Source organism: Salvelinus alpinus, chromosome 5, assembly GCF_045679555.1.
Source record: "Salvelinus alpinus chromosome 5, SLU_Salpinus.1, whole genome shotgun sequence".
Classification (NCBI taxonomy): Eukaryota; Metazoa; Chordata; class Actinopteri; order Salmoniformes; family Salmonidae; genus Salvelinus; species Salvelinus alpinus.
The window spans coordinates 54462829-54478648 of record NC_092090.1 but is presented as its reverse complement, the minus strand read 5'-3'; the positions used below and the strand labels follow the sequence as shown (position 1 = coordinate 54478648).

Genomic DNA, 15820 nt, shown 5'->3' with positions numbered 1-15820 from the left:
CCTTCTCAACCGTATTGAATAAGGTCCGAGAGGAGAATTTTGAGATGGAGGAAAGAAGAGAAAAAAAGGGAGAAATTGAGGACAGATTCTTTGAAAAATAGCTATTCTCTTTAGTCTAACACAGTCTCTACACACAGACAGCACCGCAAAAGTATAGGACGACGAAAAGGAGAGAGAGATTTATTTAGTCCCATAGGGCTCTGGTCAAAAGTAGTGCACTATGTAGGGAACAGAGTACCATTTGGGACACAGCCTATAGGTGTTTAAGTTTATGAAGAGACACCCACCTCAGCCCTCTCCTGGTTGATTTGCTCCACGGTGGTGTGTAAGGAGCAGAGCTGCTCTTTGGCGGCTCTCAACTGCTGGGCGGACATCTTGTCTGCCGTTGTGAAGGAGCTTCTTAGCTCCAGCAGCTCCAAGTCCAGAGACTTCAGCTGCTGCTGGGTGTGGCACTCGCCCACTTCCATCTGGGGGAGACAAGAACCTACAGTCAGTGAGTGAGTAGATCAGTCAATTTATCCGTCCGTCTATCTGTCCATCTATATCCATTCATTCAGCAATCCTGTCAACTTAACTCATTTACAATTATGATGTGATACATTCCCACAATGGTTTCTAAACAGTAGCTCTAGTGGTACATGTTGTTTTCTGTGTGTGTTATACTTATAAACTAGTGGGCAGAAGACTCGTAGATCCTTTGAGCAGTGGAAGTAATGACCTGTTTGTCTTGTTCCTTCAGCTCAGCGAGCAAAAGCTCTTGCTCGTCCTTAGCCTCCTGGAGCCGCTGGCCCGTCAGTTTCTGGAGCTCTCGTGCCTCCTGCAGTTCCTCCCGGAGCTGGAGTATCTCCTCCTCACTGAGTTTCTTTGCTGCCTGCTGGTGGGTGGGACAAGCCATGAACAACAGGGAACAAGTAAAACAACAGCAGTGGCAAATCAGTCAGAGATGCTTCCCTCCTCTCAGGGGGTGAAGTTTTCCCTTGGTAAAGATCTTGGATCAGCTTCTTCTCCCCAATCCTAAACTTAAGCAATAAGGTAAAGTGTGCGAAACTGACCCAACTTCACCATACATCCTACCAGTGGCCTATGGAGGTGGTGGAAAAAGAAGAGACTCACCGTGGCCTGTGCTGCAGCCTGGCAGGCTGCCTTGTGTTGCTCTCGGAGGGAGGCCAGCTCCGTACTGAGTCGAGCCTGGCCCTGCTGGGCTTGGTCCCGGTCTGTTTGGGCAGCAGACACCACTCCCAGCACCTCACGCTGCAGCCGCTCCAAGTTGCGGCCCACCACGCTCACTTCACTGCGGACCCTGCTAACATGAGAGAGAGTAGTACTGCAGGTGATGATAAGTCCAACACTTGGCCACTCTGAACCATGTGTTTTTCTTTTTCTTCTTTTTCTTTTTAACGTCTTATGGCTGCAGGGGCAGTATTGAGTAGCTTGGATGAAAGGTGCACAGAGGTGCCAAGAGTAAACGGCCTGCTCCTCAGTCATAGTTGCTAATATATGCATAGTATTATTAGTATTGGATAGAAAACACTCTGAAGTTTCTAAAACTGTTTGAAATTCTGGGGAAATGGTGGATTTTCAACCAAGATCCCATTGAAATTACAGCGGGATATGAATGGGTTTGCACTTCCTACGGCTTCCACTAGATGTCAACAGTCTGTAGAACTTTGTCTGATGACTCTACTGTGCTGGGGGCCGAATGAGAGAATAATTAGTCACCACTGCCATGACCTGACCATGCTTTCACCATGCGCGTTCACATAAGAGGGAGCTCCGTTCCATCGCTCATCTGAAGTCAATGTAATTCTCCGGTTGGAACGTTATTCAAGATTTATGTTAACAACATTCTAAAGATTGATTCAATACATCGTTTGACATCTTTCTACTGACTGTTACGGAACTTTTGGACATTTCGTCAGGTTTTAGTGAACGCGCTTCGTGACTTTGGTCCTGGAGTGGCCTAGCCAGTCTCCAGATCTCAACCCCATAGAAAATCTTTGGAGGGAGTTGAAAGTCCGTGTTACCCAGCAACAGCCCCAAAACATCACTGCTCTAGAGGAGATCTGCATGGAGGAATGGGCCAAAATACCAGCAACAGTGTGTGAAAACCTTGTGAAGACTTACAGAAAACGTTTGACCTCTGTCATTGCCAACAAAGGGTATATAACAAAGTATTGATAAACTTTTGTTATTGACCAAATACTTATTTTCCACCATAATTTGCAAATAAATTCATAAAAAATCCTACAATGTGATTTTCTGGATTTTTTTTCTCATTTTGTCTGTCATAGTTGAAGTGGTGATGATGAAATGATGATGATGAAAATTACAGGCCTCTCTCATCTTTTTAAGTGGGAGAACTTGCACAATTGGTGGCTGACTAAATACTTTTTTGCCCCACTGTATATATAGCATTCTGTTGGTGGCAAGAATGGTATATAATAATATTTAAAAAAATTAAAAAGTCTTGAATCAAGTGTAGTTTCTTGTACCAGTTCATAAACCATGTGCCATGGAATTGGTACATCGAAAAGCTCCTCCCATTTATTTTGCAACCTGTATGACGCAGCTGTCAACATTTTTGTCCTCAGATGAAAATGGTATATTTTTCTATTTATGCCAGTTCCTGTCAGCCAATTTGTATCTTTAACAAGTTCCCTACCTTCTCCCTTTTCCACTTGCCTCCTCCATTTTTGTCACACCCTGACCATAGAGAGCCTTTGTTTTTCTATGGTATAGTAGGTCAGGGCGTGACTGGGGGGTTTTCTAGTTATTATTTTCTATGTGGGGTTCTAGTTTCGTTTTTCTATGTTGGTGTCGTTGTCTCTATTTGGGGATCATATTTAAGTAGCATTTTTTCCACCTGTGTTTTATGGGATATTATTTTGAGTTAGTCCACTGTAGTCACGGTTCGTTGTTTGTTTTGTTCTTTCTTTGTTGTTTTGTGCCTTTTCAAAAAATATTAATGTGGAAACCATATCGCGCTGCAGTTTGGTCCGATAATTATTCCAGCAAACGTGACAATTTTTGTGTTAGTACTGCAATCAGTTGGTTGTAAAGTTTGGATTGAGCAGATATTCCCATATATTTTCGATAACTGCATATGTGACATAACTCCTCCGTTTCTATTCATAATATCATTAACCAATATAATACACATTTTTTTATTTTTTTCCATAAAGAATGTTTTTTGATTTTAAAAAAAAATCAGTATATTTTAATTTAACCATAACATTTGTTGTAATATTTGTTCTATCTTTTCTGGAGGATAAAACTGAAATTGTAACCAGCTTTGTACGGCTTGTTTAAGAAAGGGCGATACTTCAAACAAAACAAAAAAATTCCACTGGTCGGAAATGAGAAATCTGTATAAAGGCCATTTTTGAACAAAGGATGAGCCTTTCTTAATAATCTACTTAAACCATTTTGGGTTTAAGTATAACTTATGTATGAGTGAAGTTTTTAGTGAGAGGTTTAAAGCTTTAATATTTAATAATTTTAGCCTCCCAAACTCATTCATTATATAAATAGGCACGTTTTATTTTATCCGTCTTAGCATTCCAAATAAAATGAAATCTTTTTTAGATTTACATTTTTATGATTAAAAAAAATTGTTATCTGGAGTAGGCAGTGCCATTAGTAAGTGATAGGACCAAAATGTTAATCAATGTGATTTTTCCATAAATAGAGTATTTACCTCTCCATGGTTGCAGAATCCTATCTATTTTTGCTAAATGTCTATTGAAATTAATTGTGGTAAATTAATTTAAAAAAAATACGATGTGAATACCAAGTATGCATAAACCATGTGTTTGTCCCAATCATAGAGTTGGAATGAGGGCCCATACCCTATCTTTACCATTATAACTTATTTGACAGCATGACGCCACTGAGGGCTATCTCCCTTATTTAGGCTTTGTGGCAAGTCTTCTACCCAACTATATGGTCCCACTCTCACTGGGGGTGAACAGTGGGAGACTCCCTCACCTGATGTGGCCAGGCTGCCCTGAGGTGATGGTCCTGATCATCTGCTCAAGATGCCTCTGCACCTCCTGTGGGCATAGCAATGTTCCCCTGGCCTGCTCTAGAGAACTCTGCAGAGCACCCACACACTCCTCCAGACTGGCCTTGTCCTCCTGTAGAGCAGTGAGCTGTTCCTGGAGCTCCTCCCTCTCTGCAGCCAGCTGTAGTCGGGCCTGGGCATTGTCCTTGGACTGCCTTTCCTTGTCCAACGCCGCCTGCAGGGCAGCGTGCTCCAACTGGCTAAGCCTGCACATTCGCCCCAGCTCCTCCTTTAGCTGGCCCGCCTCAGTGTGGCGCTCCTGCAGCTGGCTCTCCAGCTCCGCTTCGTAGGCGCTGATCTGACCCTGTGCCCGCCGCAGCTCAGCGTTCTCCCTCCTCAGCGCGTCCAGCTCCTGCTGCTGCTGTGCTTTCTCTGTATCAGTGGCGGTGGCGATTGTCTCCAGCAGGCGGCGCTGCTCCTGGCTCTCATTCAGGTAGCGCTGCAGGGCCTCCATCTCCCTCTGCAGGTGGTGGCAGTCTGCCTGGGCACACCGGGCTTGCTCCTTCACCCCGCTCAGGTACTCCTGCAGGCCAGAGATTATATCCTCCAGGTCCCTCTTCAGAGCCTCGTTGGCTGCTATCTGACCTGTGGTGGGAGGCAGTGCCATTGGTTGGTTATCCATTGTGGTTCATTAAGGACAATGGTGGGGAGACTCGTGACCGTGTCAGTGAGTCTAAATAGCAATTATACTCTCCAGGTATTTAGAAGGATCACAGCAAGGCCTGGTAGGTTTAATGTGAGTTTGGAAGAGCTCTGAATAATAATGGGGGGTAGGGGTTCTGAAACAAGGAAGCTATTGTGTCTAACTCAATTAGTGGGACTTTTGGAGGGGAACTGTCTGGGATATCTGCAGATATGTTAAAGCTGCAGCTTCGCACATGATGCCACATTTTCCTGGGAAGAAACAAATAGTGTCAATGGCGTAATGATAAAATGTACATACAACTGCTATGAACATACCCTACTAAGGACCAATTTAGTAGATGTTCTGAGATTTTGACACCAAGATCAACTGTACTAGTTGTTCAGGCTCTGATCTTGTCCCATCTTAATAGGGTCAGGTGCAGCAAAGAAAGACCTAGCAAAGCTGCAGCTGGCTCAAAACAAAGTAGCTCACCCTGCCCTTAACTGCACACAGAACTAACATCAACAACATGCATGCTAGTGTTTCATGGTTAAGGAGAAATTGACTACTTCTCTTCTAGTCTTTTTAAGAAACATTTGTGTGTTGAAAATGTCTAACCACTTTATAATATATTTGCATACACTTCAAACAGACATAGTGAGCTCCAAAAGTATTGTGAGAATGAAACATTTTTGTTGTTGTTTTGGCTCTGTACCGCTGCATTTTGGATTTGAAACGATAAAATGACTGAGGGGACCAATTAAAGTAGTCAAAAATGTTGTATTTGGTCCAAAATTCCTACCACGCAATGATTACATCAAGCTTGTGACTCTACAAATTTGTTGGATGCATTTGCTGTTCGTTTTGGTTGTGTTTCAGATTATTTTTGTCCAATAGAAATGAAATGATAAATAATGTTTCATTTTGGAGTCACTTTTATTGTAAATAAGAATAGAATATGTTTCTAAGCACTTCTACATTTATGTGGATGCTACTATGATTATCGATAGTCCTGCATGAATCGTGGATAATGATGAGTGAGAAATATCATCCCCCCCAAAAAATGCTAACCTCCCCTGTTATTGTAATGGTAAGAGGTTAGCATTTATATAAAACCATTCGGATTTTATATTTTTTGAGGTCACTCTCTTTTCAATGAATTTTCATTGGGAATCCAGATTTCTAAGGGACCTTCCTGTAGTTCCTATCGCTTCCACTGGATGCCAACAGTCTTTAGAAATTGGTTGAGGTTTTTCCTTTGAGAAATGAAGAAGTAGCCATGTTCAGAATGAGGCTCCAGTGAAGTGTACTGTTTGTTAGAGGAGCGTGACCAGAAAGCATGCTACACATTGTTTTCCTCCGGTATTGAACACAGATCATCCCGTCTTCAATTTTATCGATTATTTACGTTAAAAAAATACCTAAAGTTGTATTACAAAAGTAGTTTGAAAAGTTTGGACAAAACTTTTGAGATATTTTGTGGTCACGTTGTGCAAGTTGGAACCGGTGTTTTTCTGGATCAAACGCGACAAATAAATGGACATTTTGGATATATATCGACGGAATAAATCGAACAAAAGGACCATTTGTGATGTTTATGGGACATATTGGAGTGCCAACAGAAGAAGCTCGTCAAAGGTAAGGCATGAATTATATCTTTATTTCTGCGTTTTGTGTCGCGCCTGGAAGGTTGAAATATGATGGTCTGTGATTGTTAGCTGGGGTGCTATCCTCAGATAATAGCATTGTTTGCTTTTCCCGTAAAGCATTTTTGAAATCTGACACGTTGGTTGGATTCACAAGTGTAGCTTTAATTTGGTATACTGAATTGTGCGATTTCATGAAAGTTAAATTTTTATAGTAATTTATTTGAATTTGGCGCTCTGCATTTTCACTGGATGTTGGCCAGGTGGGACGCTACCGTCCCACATATCCCAGAGAGGTTAACAAGAAATTTGTGGAGTGGTTGAAAAACGAGTTTTAATGACTCCAACCTAAGTGTATGTAAACTTCCGACTTCAACTGTATTTATGAACAGTGTGTAAATAGTATTTTTGTTGTCTCTTGAGGTCTTTCCAATATATAACTTTTGTTGTCGTCTTTAACTGTTCTGTACTTTGTCATGTATTTGTACGTTTTATGAGGACCCCAGGAAGAGTATGTGCAATAGCTAATGGGGATCCTAATAAACTAAACTTTAAACCCAACCAGAAGCAGCTCTCTCTCATTATCTGTTTGGAGACAGACAGCAGAGTCGTGTTCATTAGGGCACATTGTAGGAAAATGTTTTACAAAGGAAAACGTTTCTAATTGAACACGTTCAGGTAGAGTGGCGCAGTGGTCTAAGGCACTGCATCTCAGTGCAAGAGGCGTCCCTACAGTCCCTGGTTTGATTCCAGGCTGTATCACATCCGGCCGTGATTGGGAGTCCCATAGGGCGGAGCACAATTGGCCCAGCTTCGCCCGGGTTTGGCCGGGGTAGGCTGTCACTGTAAATAAGAATTTGTTCTTAACTTACTTGCCTATTTTTTTTTACTTACTTTTTTTTTTTTTTAAGCCCCTCCCCGTGTCAGTCGGTTTTCTTCCTTTTTGTGGCTAATGAACAGGACTCAGACAAATCATCAAGTTCTAGTCCCTCTCACCGTCGGTCAGCTGCTGCTCCAGGTCCTTGATCTCCTCGGTCTCCTTGGCGATACGGGAGAGCATGTCATCCAGCCGGCCTTCCAGCTCCCGGTGCTTCCTGCTCATCATGTCCAGCAGCTGGCTCTTACTGGACACCTGAGCCTTCACATGGGCCTGGAGAGGGGAGGATGGACAGGGTTCAGCGACAGTAGGTCAATATACACTCCTATTACATTACATTTACATTACATTTAAGTCATTTAGCAGACGCTCTTATCCAGAGCGACTTACAAATTGGTGCATTCACCTTATGATATCCAGTGGAACAACCACTTTACAATAGTGCATCTAACTCTTTTAAGGGGGGGGGGGGTTAGAAGGATTACTTTATCCTATCCTAGGTATTCCTTAAAGAGGTGGGGTTTCAGGTGTCTCCGGAAGGTGGTGATTGACTCCGCTGACCTGGCGTCGTGAGGGAGTTTGTTCCACCATTGGGGTGCCAGAGCAGCGAACAGTTTTGACTGGGCTGAGCGGGAACTGTACTTCCTCAGAGGTAGGGAGGCGAGCAGGCCAGAGGTGGATGAACGCAGTGCCCTTGTTTGGGTGTAGGGCCTGATCAGAGCCTGTCAATGATGTCAATAGAAGATGAAAATTCTATTTTAATAGGAAATTAGGATTTTCCCCTAGGCTCCTATTACTGTAGGTATGGCCATACTTCAGCATGACAACTCCAAATTTAATCAATACATTTTGTAACGAAAATATGAATGCATGTGTTTGTAATAATGTGTTACTCAATGCTTAATTTGTAAACTGGGTGACCATTGCATGCATTATCCTCACTTTTGCGTACTGGCACAGAGCAGTAGGCGCTTGCAGAAGTTGCACACAGTTTGTAGCTTTTTTTGGTTGCCTTTTATAAAAGCATTTCATGCAATTCCACATCATTTTAGATGACTGAAAACCTTAGCAGAATTTGTTTTAATACCTAACAAATGATTGAAATAACAGCCTATTTTGACAATGACAAACTGAGAATATGCGATCAATAAAAACAACCTTGTCATCAATCCATCAATAGCCTAGGCCTAGGTGTGTGGAGATGCATATTGTATAATATTCTAGTCCTAAAAAAGCCTTCCAGTTTCACTGACTCACCCAATGATGCGCAGCTCAATCACTGGCGATGGCTGATGCCCTTGTGTCAAAAGCCTTGCCTCTCTCGTTTTACTTTATAAAACAATGCTGTTCGCTCAACAGGCCTATTTGGAAGTTGATAACATATTTGGTAGCCTACAGGCAGATTAGTCTTCTATTTTCAGCAGGAGTCATTTGCTTTTACAACTTATTTTGCTGTGATTGTATTAGAAATATTGCTAAAGCCCTGTTTTGGCTGCATGCTGTTCACTGACATATTTGATGCGAGTTCCTGACTGGAGACCAGTAGCGGTGCATGGGTAAAATCAACGGGGATGCCAAGCAAGGAAAAAAGCCATATTACAACCTATGTATTGTGATAATTGCGTTGTTTGCTCTATAACCTGTTAGTTCATACAGTACCTTCGGAAAGTACTCAGACCCCTTGACTTTTTCTACATTTTATTAGGTATCGGACTTATTCTTAAATTGATGAAATCGTTTCCCCCCCTCATCAATCTACGCACAATACTCCATAATGACAAAACAAAAACAGGTTTTTAGAAAAATGTTCACATGTATAAAAATAACAAAAACTGAAATATCACATTTACATAAGTATTCAGACTCTTCTCAGTACTGTGTTGAAGCACCTTTGACAGCGATTACTGCCTCGAGTATTCCTGAGTATGACGCTACAAGCTAGGCACACCGGTATTTGGGGAGTTTCTTCCATTCTTCTCCTCAGATCCTCTCAAGCTCTGTCAGGTTGGATGGGGAGGTTTACTCCAGACGTGACGCTTGGTATTCAAGCCAAAGAGTTCAATATTGGTTTCATTAGACCAGAGAATCTTGTTTCTCATGGTCCGAGAGTCTTTAGGTGCCTTTTGGCAAACTTCAAGTGGGCTGTCATGTGCCTTTTACTGAGGAGTGGCTTCCTTCTGGCCACTCTACAAAATTCACCCAGCTTATTGTGGGAAGCTTGTGGAAGGCTACCCGAAATGTTTGACCCAAGTTAAACAATTTAAAGGCAACGCTACCAAATACTAATTGAGTGTATGTATGTAAACTTCTGACCCACTGGGAATGTGATGAAAGAAATACAAGCTGAAATAAATCATTCCCCTTACTATTATTCTGACATTTCACATTCTTAAAATAAAGTGGTGATCCTGACTGATCAGAAATTGTTAGACAGGGAATTGTTACTAGGATTAAATGTCAGGAATTGTGAAAAACTGAGTTTAAATGTATTTGGCTAAGGTGTATGTAAACTTCCGACTTCAACTGTATGTGGCTGTACATGGTACTGGTGTGTGTGTGTGTGTGTGTGTGTGTGTGTGTGTGTGTGTGTGTGTGTGTGTGTGTGTGTGTGTGTGTGTGTGTGCAAGTACGCTGAACAAAAATATAAAACGCAACATGTAAAGTGTTGGTCATGTTTCATGAGCTGAAATCACTTCAGCAGTGATCAATTCATGAACTTCTTTGACGAAAATATCATGATCATTAGAAAGCAAATTACGGACTCCTCTTTAAATCTGCGTATTTCTCCAAAGCTCAGTTGCACTGAGTCTGCACAACACTGCCAGGACGTAGGATCAAGGGAGACACTCAAGTGTTTTAATCCTAGATCTCTTGACACATTCATGAAAATAGTGATGGCCTCTAAACCTTCAAGCTGCATACTGGACCCTATTCCAACTAAACTACTGACAGACCTGCTTCCTGTGCTTGGCACTCCTATGTTGAACATAATAAATGGCTCCTAATCCACCGGATGTGTACCAAACTCACTAAAAGTAGTAGTAATAAAGCCTCTCTTGAAAAACCCAAACCTTGACTCTAAAACTATTAGCCTACATCGAATCTTCCATTCCTCTCAAAAAAAATATGAAAAAGCTGTTTGCGCAGCAACTCACTGAAGAGAATGTATACAAAACTCTTCATGCTGGTTTTAGACCCCACCATAGCACTAAGACTGCACTCGTGAAGGTGATAAATGACCCTTTAACGGCATCATACCAAGGGGTGGGCAACTCCAGTCCTCGAGGGCCTGATCGATGTCTCACTTTTTCCATCCCTAGCAAACACAGCTGATTAATGAAATTACATTCTAAACTAAAGATCTTGATTAGGTGATTATTGGAGTCAGGTGTGTTAGCTGGGGCAAAACTGTGACACCAATCAGGCCCTCGAGGACTGGAATTGCCCACCCCTGTCTAGACCTTAGTGCTGCTTTTGACACCATTGATCATGACATTCTTTTGGAGAGATTGGACACCCAAATTGGTCTACACGGACAAGTTCTGGCATGGTTTAGAGCTTATCTGCCGGAAAGATATCAGTTTGTCTCTGTGGATGGTTTGTCCTCTGACAAATCAACAAAGTTTCGGTGTTCCTCAAGGTTCCGTTTTAGGACCACTATTGTTTTCACTATATATTTTACCTCTTGGTGAGGTCATTCGGAAACACAATGTTAACTTTCACTGCTATGCGGACGATAAACAGATGTACATTTCGATGAAACATGGTGAAGCCCCAAAATTGCCATCTCTGGAAGCATCTGTTTCAGACATAAGGAAGTGGATGGCGGCAATTGTTTAACTTCTAAACTCGGACAAAACAGAGATGCTTGTTCTACGGTCTACGGTCACAAGACGCAGGCCACAAGACGCAGGCCTCCTTATTGTCCCTAGAATTTCTAAGCAATCAGCTGGAGGCAGGGCTTTCTCCTATAGAGATCAATTTTTATGGAATGATCTGCCTATCCATGTGAGAGACGCAGACTCGGTCTCAACCTTTAAGTCTTTATTGAAGACTCATCTCTTCAGTAGGTCCTATGATTGAGTGTAGTCTGGCCCAGGGGTGTGAAGGTGAACGGAAAGGCACTGGAGCAACGAACCGCCCTTGCCGTCTCTGCCTGGCCGGTTCCCCTCTCTCCACCGGGATTCTCTGCATCTAACCCTATTACGGGGGCTGAGTCACTGGCTTACTGGTGGTCTTCCATCCCGTCCCTAGGAGGGGTGTGTCACTTGAGTGGGTTGAGTCACTAAAGTGACCTTCCTGTCCGGGTTTGGCTCCCCCCTCAAGTTTGTGCCGAGGGGGATATCTTCATGGGCTATACTCAGCATTGTCTCAGCGTAGTAAGTTGGTGGTTTGAAGATATCCCTCTAGTGGCGTGGAGTTGGGTGGGGTTATATCCTGCCTGATTGGCCCTGTCCGGGGGTATCGTCGGACGGTGCCACAGCGTACCCAACCCCTCCTGTCTCAGCCTCCAGTATTCATGCTGCAATAGTTTGTGTTGGGGGCTAGGGTCAGTTTGTTATGTCTGGAGTATTTCTCCTGTCTTATCCGGTGTCCTGTGTGAATTTAAGTATGCTCCCTCTAATTCTCTCTCCATCCCCTCTCGGAGGACCTGAGCCCTAGGACCATGCCTCAGGACTACCTGGCCTGATGACTCTTTGCTGTCCCCAGTCCACCTGGTCATGCTGCTGCTCAAGTTTCAACTGTTCTGCCTGCGGCTATGGAACCCTGACCTGTTCCCCGGACGTGCTACCTTGTCCCAGACCTGCTGTTTTCGACTCTCTCTCTCTCTCTCTGAAAAGCCAACTGACATTTACTCCTGAGGTGCGGACCTATTGCACTCTCTACAACCACTGTGATTATTATTATTTGACCCTGCTGGTCATCTATGAACGTTTGAACATCTTGGACATGTACTGTTATGTCAATCCGGCACAGCCAGAAGAGGACTGGCCACCCCTCAGAGCCTGGTTCCTCTCTAGGTTTCTGCCTTTCTAGGGAGTTTTTCCAAGCCACCGTGCTTCTACATCTCCATTGCTTGCTGTTTGGGGTTTTAGGCTGGGTTTCTGTACAGCACTTTGTGACATCGGCTGATGTAAAAAGGGCTTAATAAATACATTTGATTGATTGAAATAAAAGATCCCAGAAATGTTCCATACACACAAAAAGCTTATTTCTCAGAAATGTTTAGTTCTTTATTTACTTACATCACTGTTAGTGAGCATTTCTCCTTCGCCAAGATAATCCATCCACCTGACAGGTGTGGCATATCAAGAAGCTGATTAAACAGCATGATCATGACACAGGTACACCTTGTGCTGGAGACAATAAAAGGCCACTCTAAATTGCGCAGTTTTGTCACACAACGCCACAGACGTCTCAAGTTGAGGAAACTTGCAATTGGCATGCTGACTGCAGGAATGTCAACTGCATGAATGTCTCTGTTACCAGAGAATTTAATGTTAATTTCTCTACCATAAGATGCCGCCAATGTCGTTTTAGAGAATTTGGCAGTACATCCAACCAGCCTCACAACCGCAGACCACGTGTAACCACGTGTGATGAAACAGAAGTATTTATGTCTGTAATAAAGCCCTTTTGTGGGGGAAAACTTATTCTGATTGCCTGGGCCTGGCTCCCCAGTGGGTGGGCCTGGCTACCATGTGGTTGGACCTATGCCCTCCCACCCATGGCTGCGCCCCTGCTGAGTCGTGAAATCCATAGATTAGGGCCTAATTAATTTATTTCAAATGACCGAAATGAATAAACTCATTAAAATTGTTGCATGTTGCGTTTATACACTGCTCAAAAAAATAAAGGGAACACTTAAACAACACAATGTAACTCCAAGTCAATCACACTTCTGTGAAATCAAACTGTCCACTTAGGAAGCAACACTGATTGACAATAAATTTCACATGCTGTTGTGTAAATGGAATAGACAAAAGGTGGAAATTATAGGCAATTAGCAAGACACCCCCAAAAAAGGAGTGATTCTGCAGGTGGTGACCACAGACAACTTCTCAGTTCCTATGCTTCCTGGCTGATGTTTTGGTCACTTTTGAATGCTGGCGGTGCTCTCACTCTAGTGGTAGCATGAGACGGAGTCTACAACCCACACAAGTGGCTCAGGTAGTGCAGTTCATCCAGGATGGCACATCAATGCGAGCTGTGGCAAAAAGGTTTGCTGTGTCTGTCAGCGTAGTGTCCAGAGCATGGAGGCGCTACCAGGAGACAGGCCAGTACATCAGGAGACGTGGAGGAGGCCGTAGGAGGGCAACAACCCAGCAGCAGGACCGCTACCTCCGCCTTTGTGCAAGGAGGTGCACTGCCAGAGCCCTGCAAAATGACCTCCAGCAGGCCACAAATGTGCATGTGTCTGCTCAAACAGTCAGAAACAGACTCCATGAGGGTGGTATGAGGGCCCGACGTCCACAGGTGGGGGTTGTGCTTACAGCCCAGCACCGTGCAGGACGTTTGGCATTTGCCAGAGAACACCAAGATTGGCAAATTCGCCACTGGCGCCCTGTGCTCTTCACAGATGAAAGCAGGTTCACACTGAGCACATGAGCACATGTGACAAACGTGACAGAGTCTGGAGACGCCGTGGTGAATGTTCTGCTGCCTGCAACATCCTCCAGCATGACCGGTTTGGCGGTGGGTCAGTCATGGTGTGGGGTGGCATTTATTTGGGGGGCCGCACAGCCCTCCATGTGCTCGCCAGAGGTAGCCTGACTGCCATTAGGTACCGAGATGAGATCCTCAGACCCCTTGTGAGACCATATGCTGACATATGCACATTTGTGGCCTGCTGGAGGTCATTTTGCAGGGCTCTGGCAGTGCACCTCCTTGCACAAAGGCGGAGGTAGCGGTCCTGCTGCTGGGTTGTTGCCCTCCTACGGCCTCCTCCACGTCTCCTGATGTACTGGCCTGTCTCCTGGTAGCGCCTCCATGCTCTGGACACTACGCTGACAGACACAGCAAACCTTTTTGCCACAGCTCGCATTGATGTGCCATCCTGGATGAACTGCACTACCTGAGCCACTTGTGTGGGTTGTAGACTCCGTCTCATGCTACCACTAGAGTGAGAGCACCGCCAGCATTCAAAAGTGACCAAAACATCAGCCAGGAAGCATAGGAACTGAGAAGTTGTCTGTGGTCACCACCTGCAGAATCACTCCTTTTTTGGGGGTGTCTTGCTAATTGCCTATAATTTCCACCTTTTGTCTATTCCATTTGCACAACAGCATGTGAAATTTATTGTCAATCAGTGTTGCTTCCTAAGTGGACAGTTTGATTTCATAGAAGTGTGATTGACTTGGAGTTACATTGTGTTGTTTAAGTGTTCCCTTTATTTTTTTGAGCAGTGTATTTCGGTTCAGTCTAGAAAAAAAACATGTTGAATCACCCTACTTGTAGTGAAATGCCAATTCCATCCTCTTCTTTCATGTTGACTAAACGGTCTATGACTGTCATGATACAGTACACGCTTTTAGTTTTTTTGTCCTAGCCTACCTGGCTAAAATGCCAGGCCAGCTATTTAACATTAACCTAATACATCTAGCTACATGTTGAACTTGTAGGCCAGGAGCACAACGTGTGAATTTATGGTTGGATCAGAATCGCTGTTATAATCATTGGCCAGTACGGAGAATTAAGTAAAACCACAATCCCGATCTCCATCCATGGCTAATTTAGGAAAGTGACAATTTTAGCTAGCTAGCTGGCCACCGGAAGACAACACAAAGAGATGAAACCATTCAAGTTTTTTCTGTATATGAAGATTGGCTTTTGGGGTGATGTGATTGGTGTGAAGCCAAATCCAAACTGGCTTCCCTTGACACTTTTTTTTGGTGCTCCAGGACCATTCAAAGTTGAGCTCACTCAGTTTAGCTCCAAGCTGATTGGCTATTATTATAATTGTTTTATTATCAAGGTAGGCCAAATGCTCGCTGGCTTCCCTTCAGCGCTTCAATGCTGGTCAAAAATAATGATATTTTTGAAAGCATCCGAGCGAGCGTATCAGCTCCCCTCTCTCTGTATGTGAAGCCCAACAATCTGAGGCTGTCTGGTCAAAAATATATTTTGCTCACTTGGATGCTTTCAACAATATCATATTATTTTTGACCATACAGCATCAGATAAATGGGCTTTACATACAGAGATAGGGCCGCTGTTTCGCTCACTCGGATGCTTTCTCTGTTGAGATACATTCAGCCTCTTGCGAATTGAAAGAAAATTATGAAGCACAGAGACAAACATTTTTATTTAATGGCATTAACAGAGAATTTAAAACCTTTTTTGTAATAACACAGTATATGGGATTAATTTGATTAATATTATGGTGTTTATAGTCAGAGAAAAACAAAAAACGAAACCCTCAGGGTTTCCGTTAGAATGGAAAATATGACGCTGTACAACGGGAGGAAGGAGTAGGCTGTCCTTGTAAATAAGTATTTGTTCTTAACTGACTTGCCTAGTTAAATAAAGGTTACACTAAGAGCATAACATTTCTGCATCATCATTTGGCTCGGGGAACAAAACATCGATATTTTGGGTCCATGGCCAGG

General features: G+C 43.4%; 1 protein-coding gene across 6 annotated transcripts in view; it reads right to left on the bottom strand.

The window, feature by feature from the left end:
- cntrl (centriolin) overlaps positions 1 to 15820 on the bottom strand; it is a 105567-nt gene that overhangs the window by 40544 nt on the left and 49203 nt on the right. For 3 of the 6 annotated variants that reach the window (XR_011675100.1, XM_071402350.1, XM_071402346.1), the window contains exons 12-16: positions 7331 to 7484; positions 3988 to 4648; positions 1114 to 1303; positions 719 to 874; positions 288 to 467 (exon numbers count right to left, since the gene is read on the bottom strand). Coding sequence is in view for 5 of the 6 variants with exons in the window: in XM_071402350.1 (XP_071258451.1) it covers positions 288 to 467; positions 719 to 874; positions 1114 to 1303; positions 3988 to 4648; positions 7331 to 7484 (1341 nt within the window). In the remaining variant the exon portion in view is untranslated. The remainder of the gene's footprint in view (positions 1 to 287; positions 468 to 718; positions 875 to 1113; positions 1304 to 3987; positions 4649 to 7330; positions 7485 to 15820) is intronic. The other 3 variants (XM_071402348.1, XM_071402349.1, XM_071402347.1) reach the window with 3 other exon arrangements.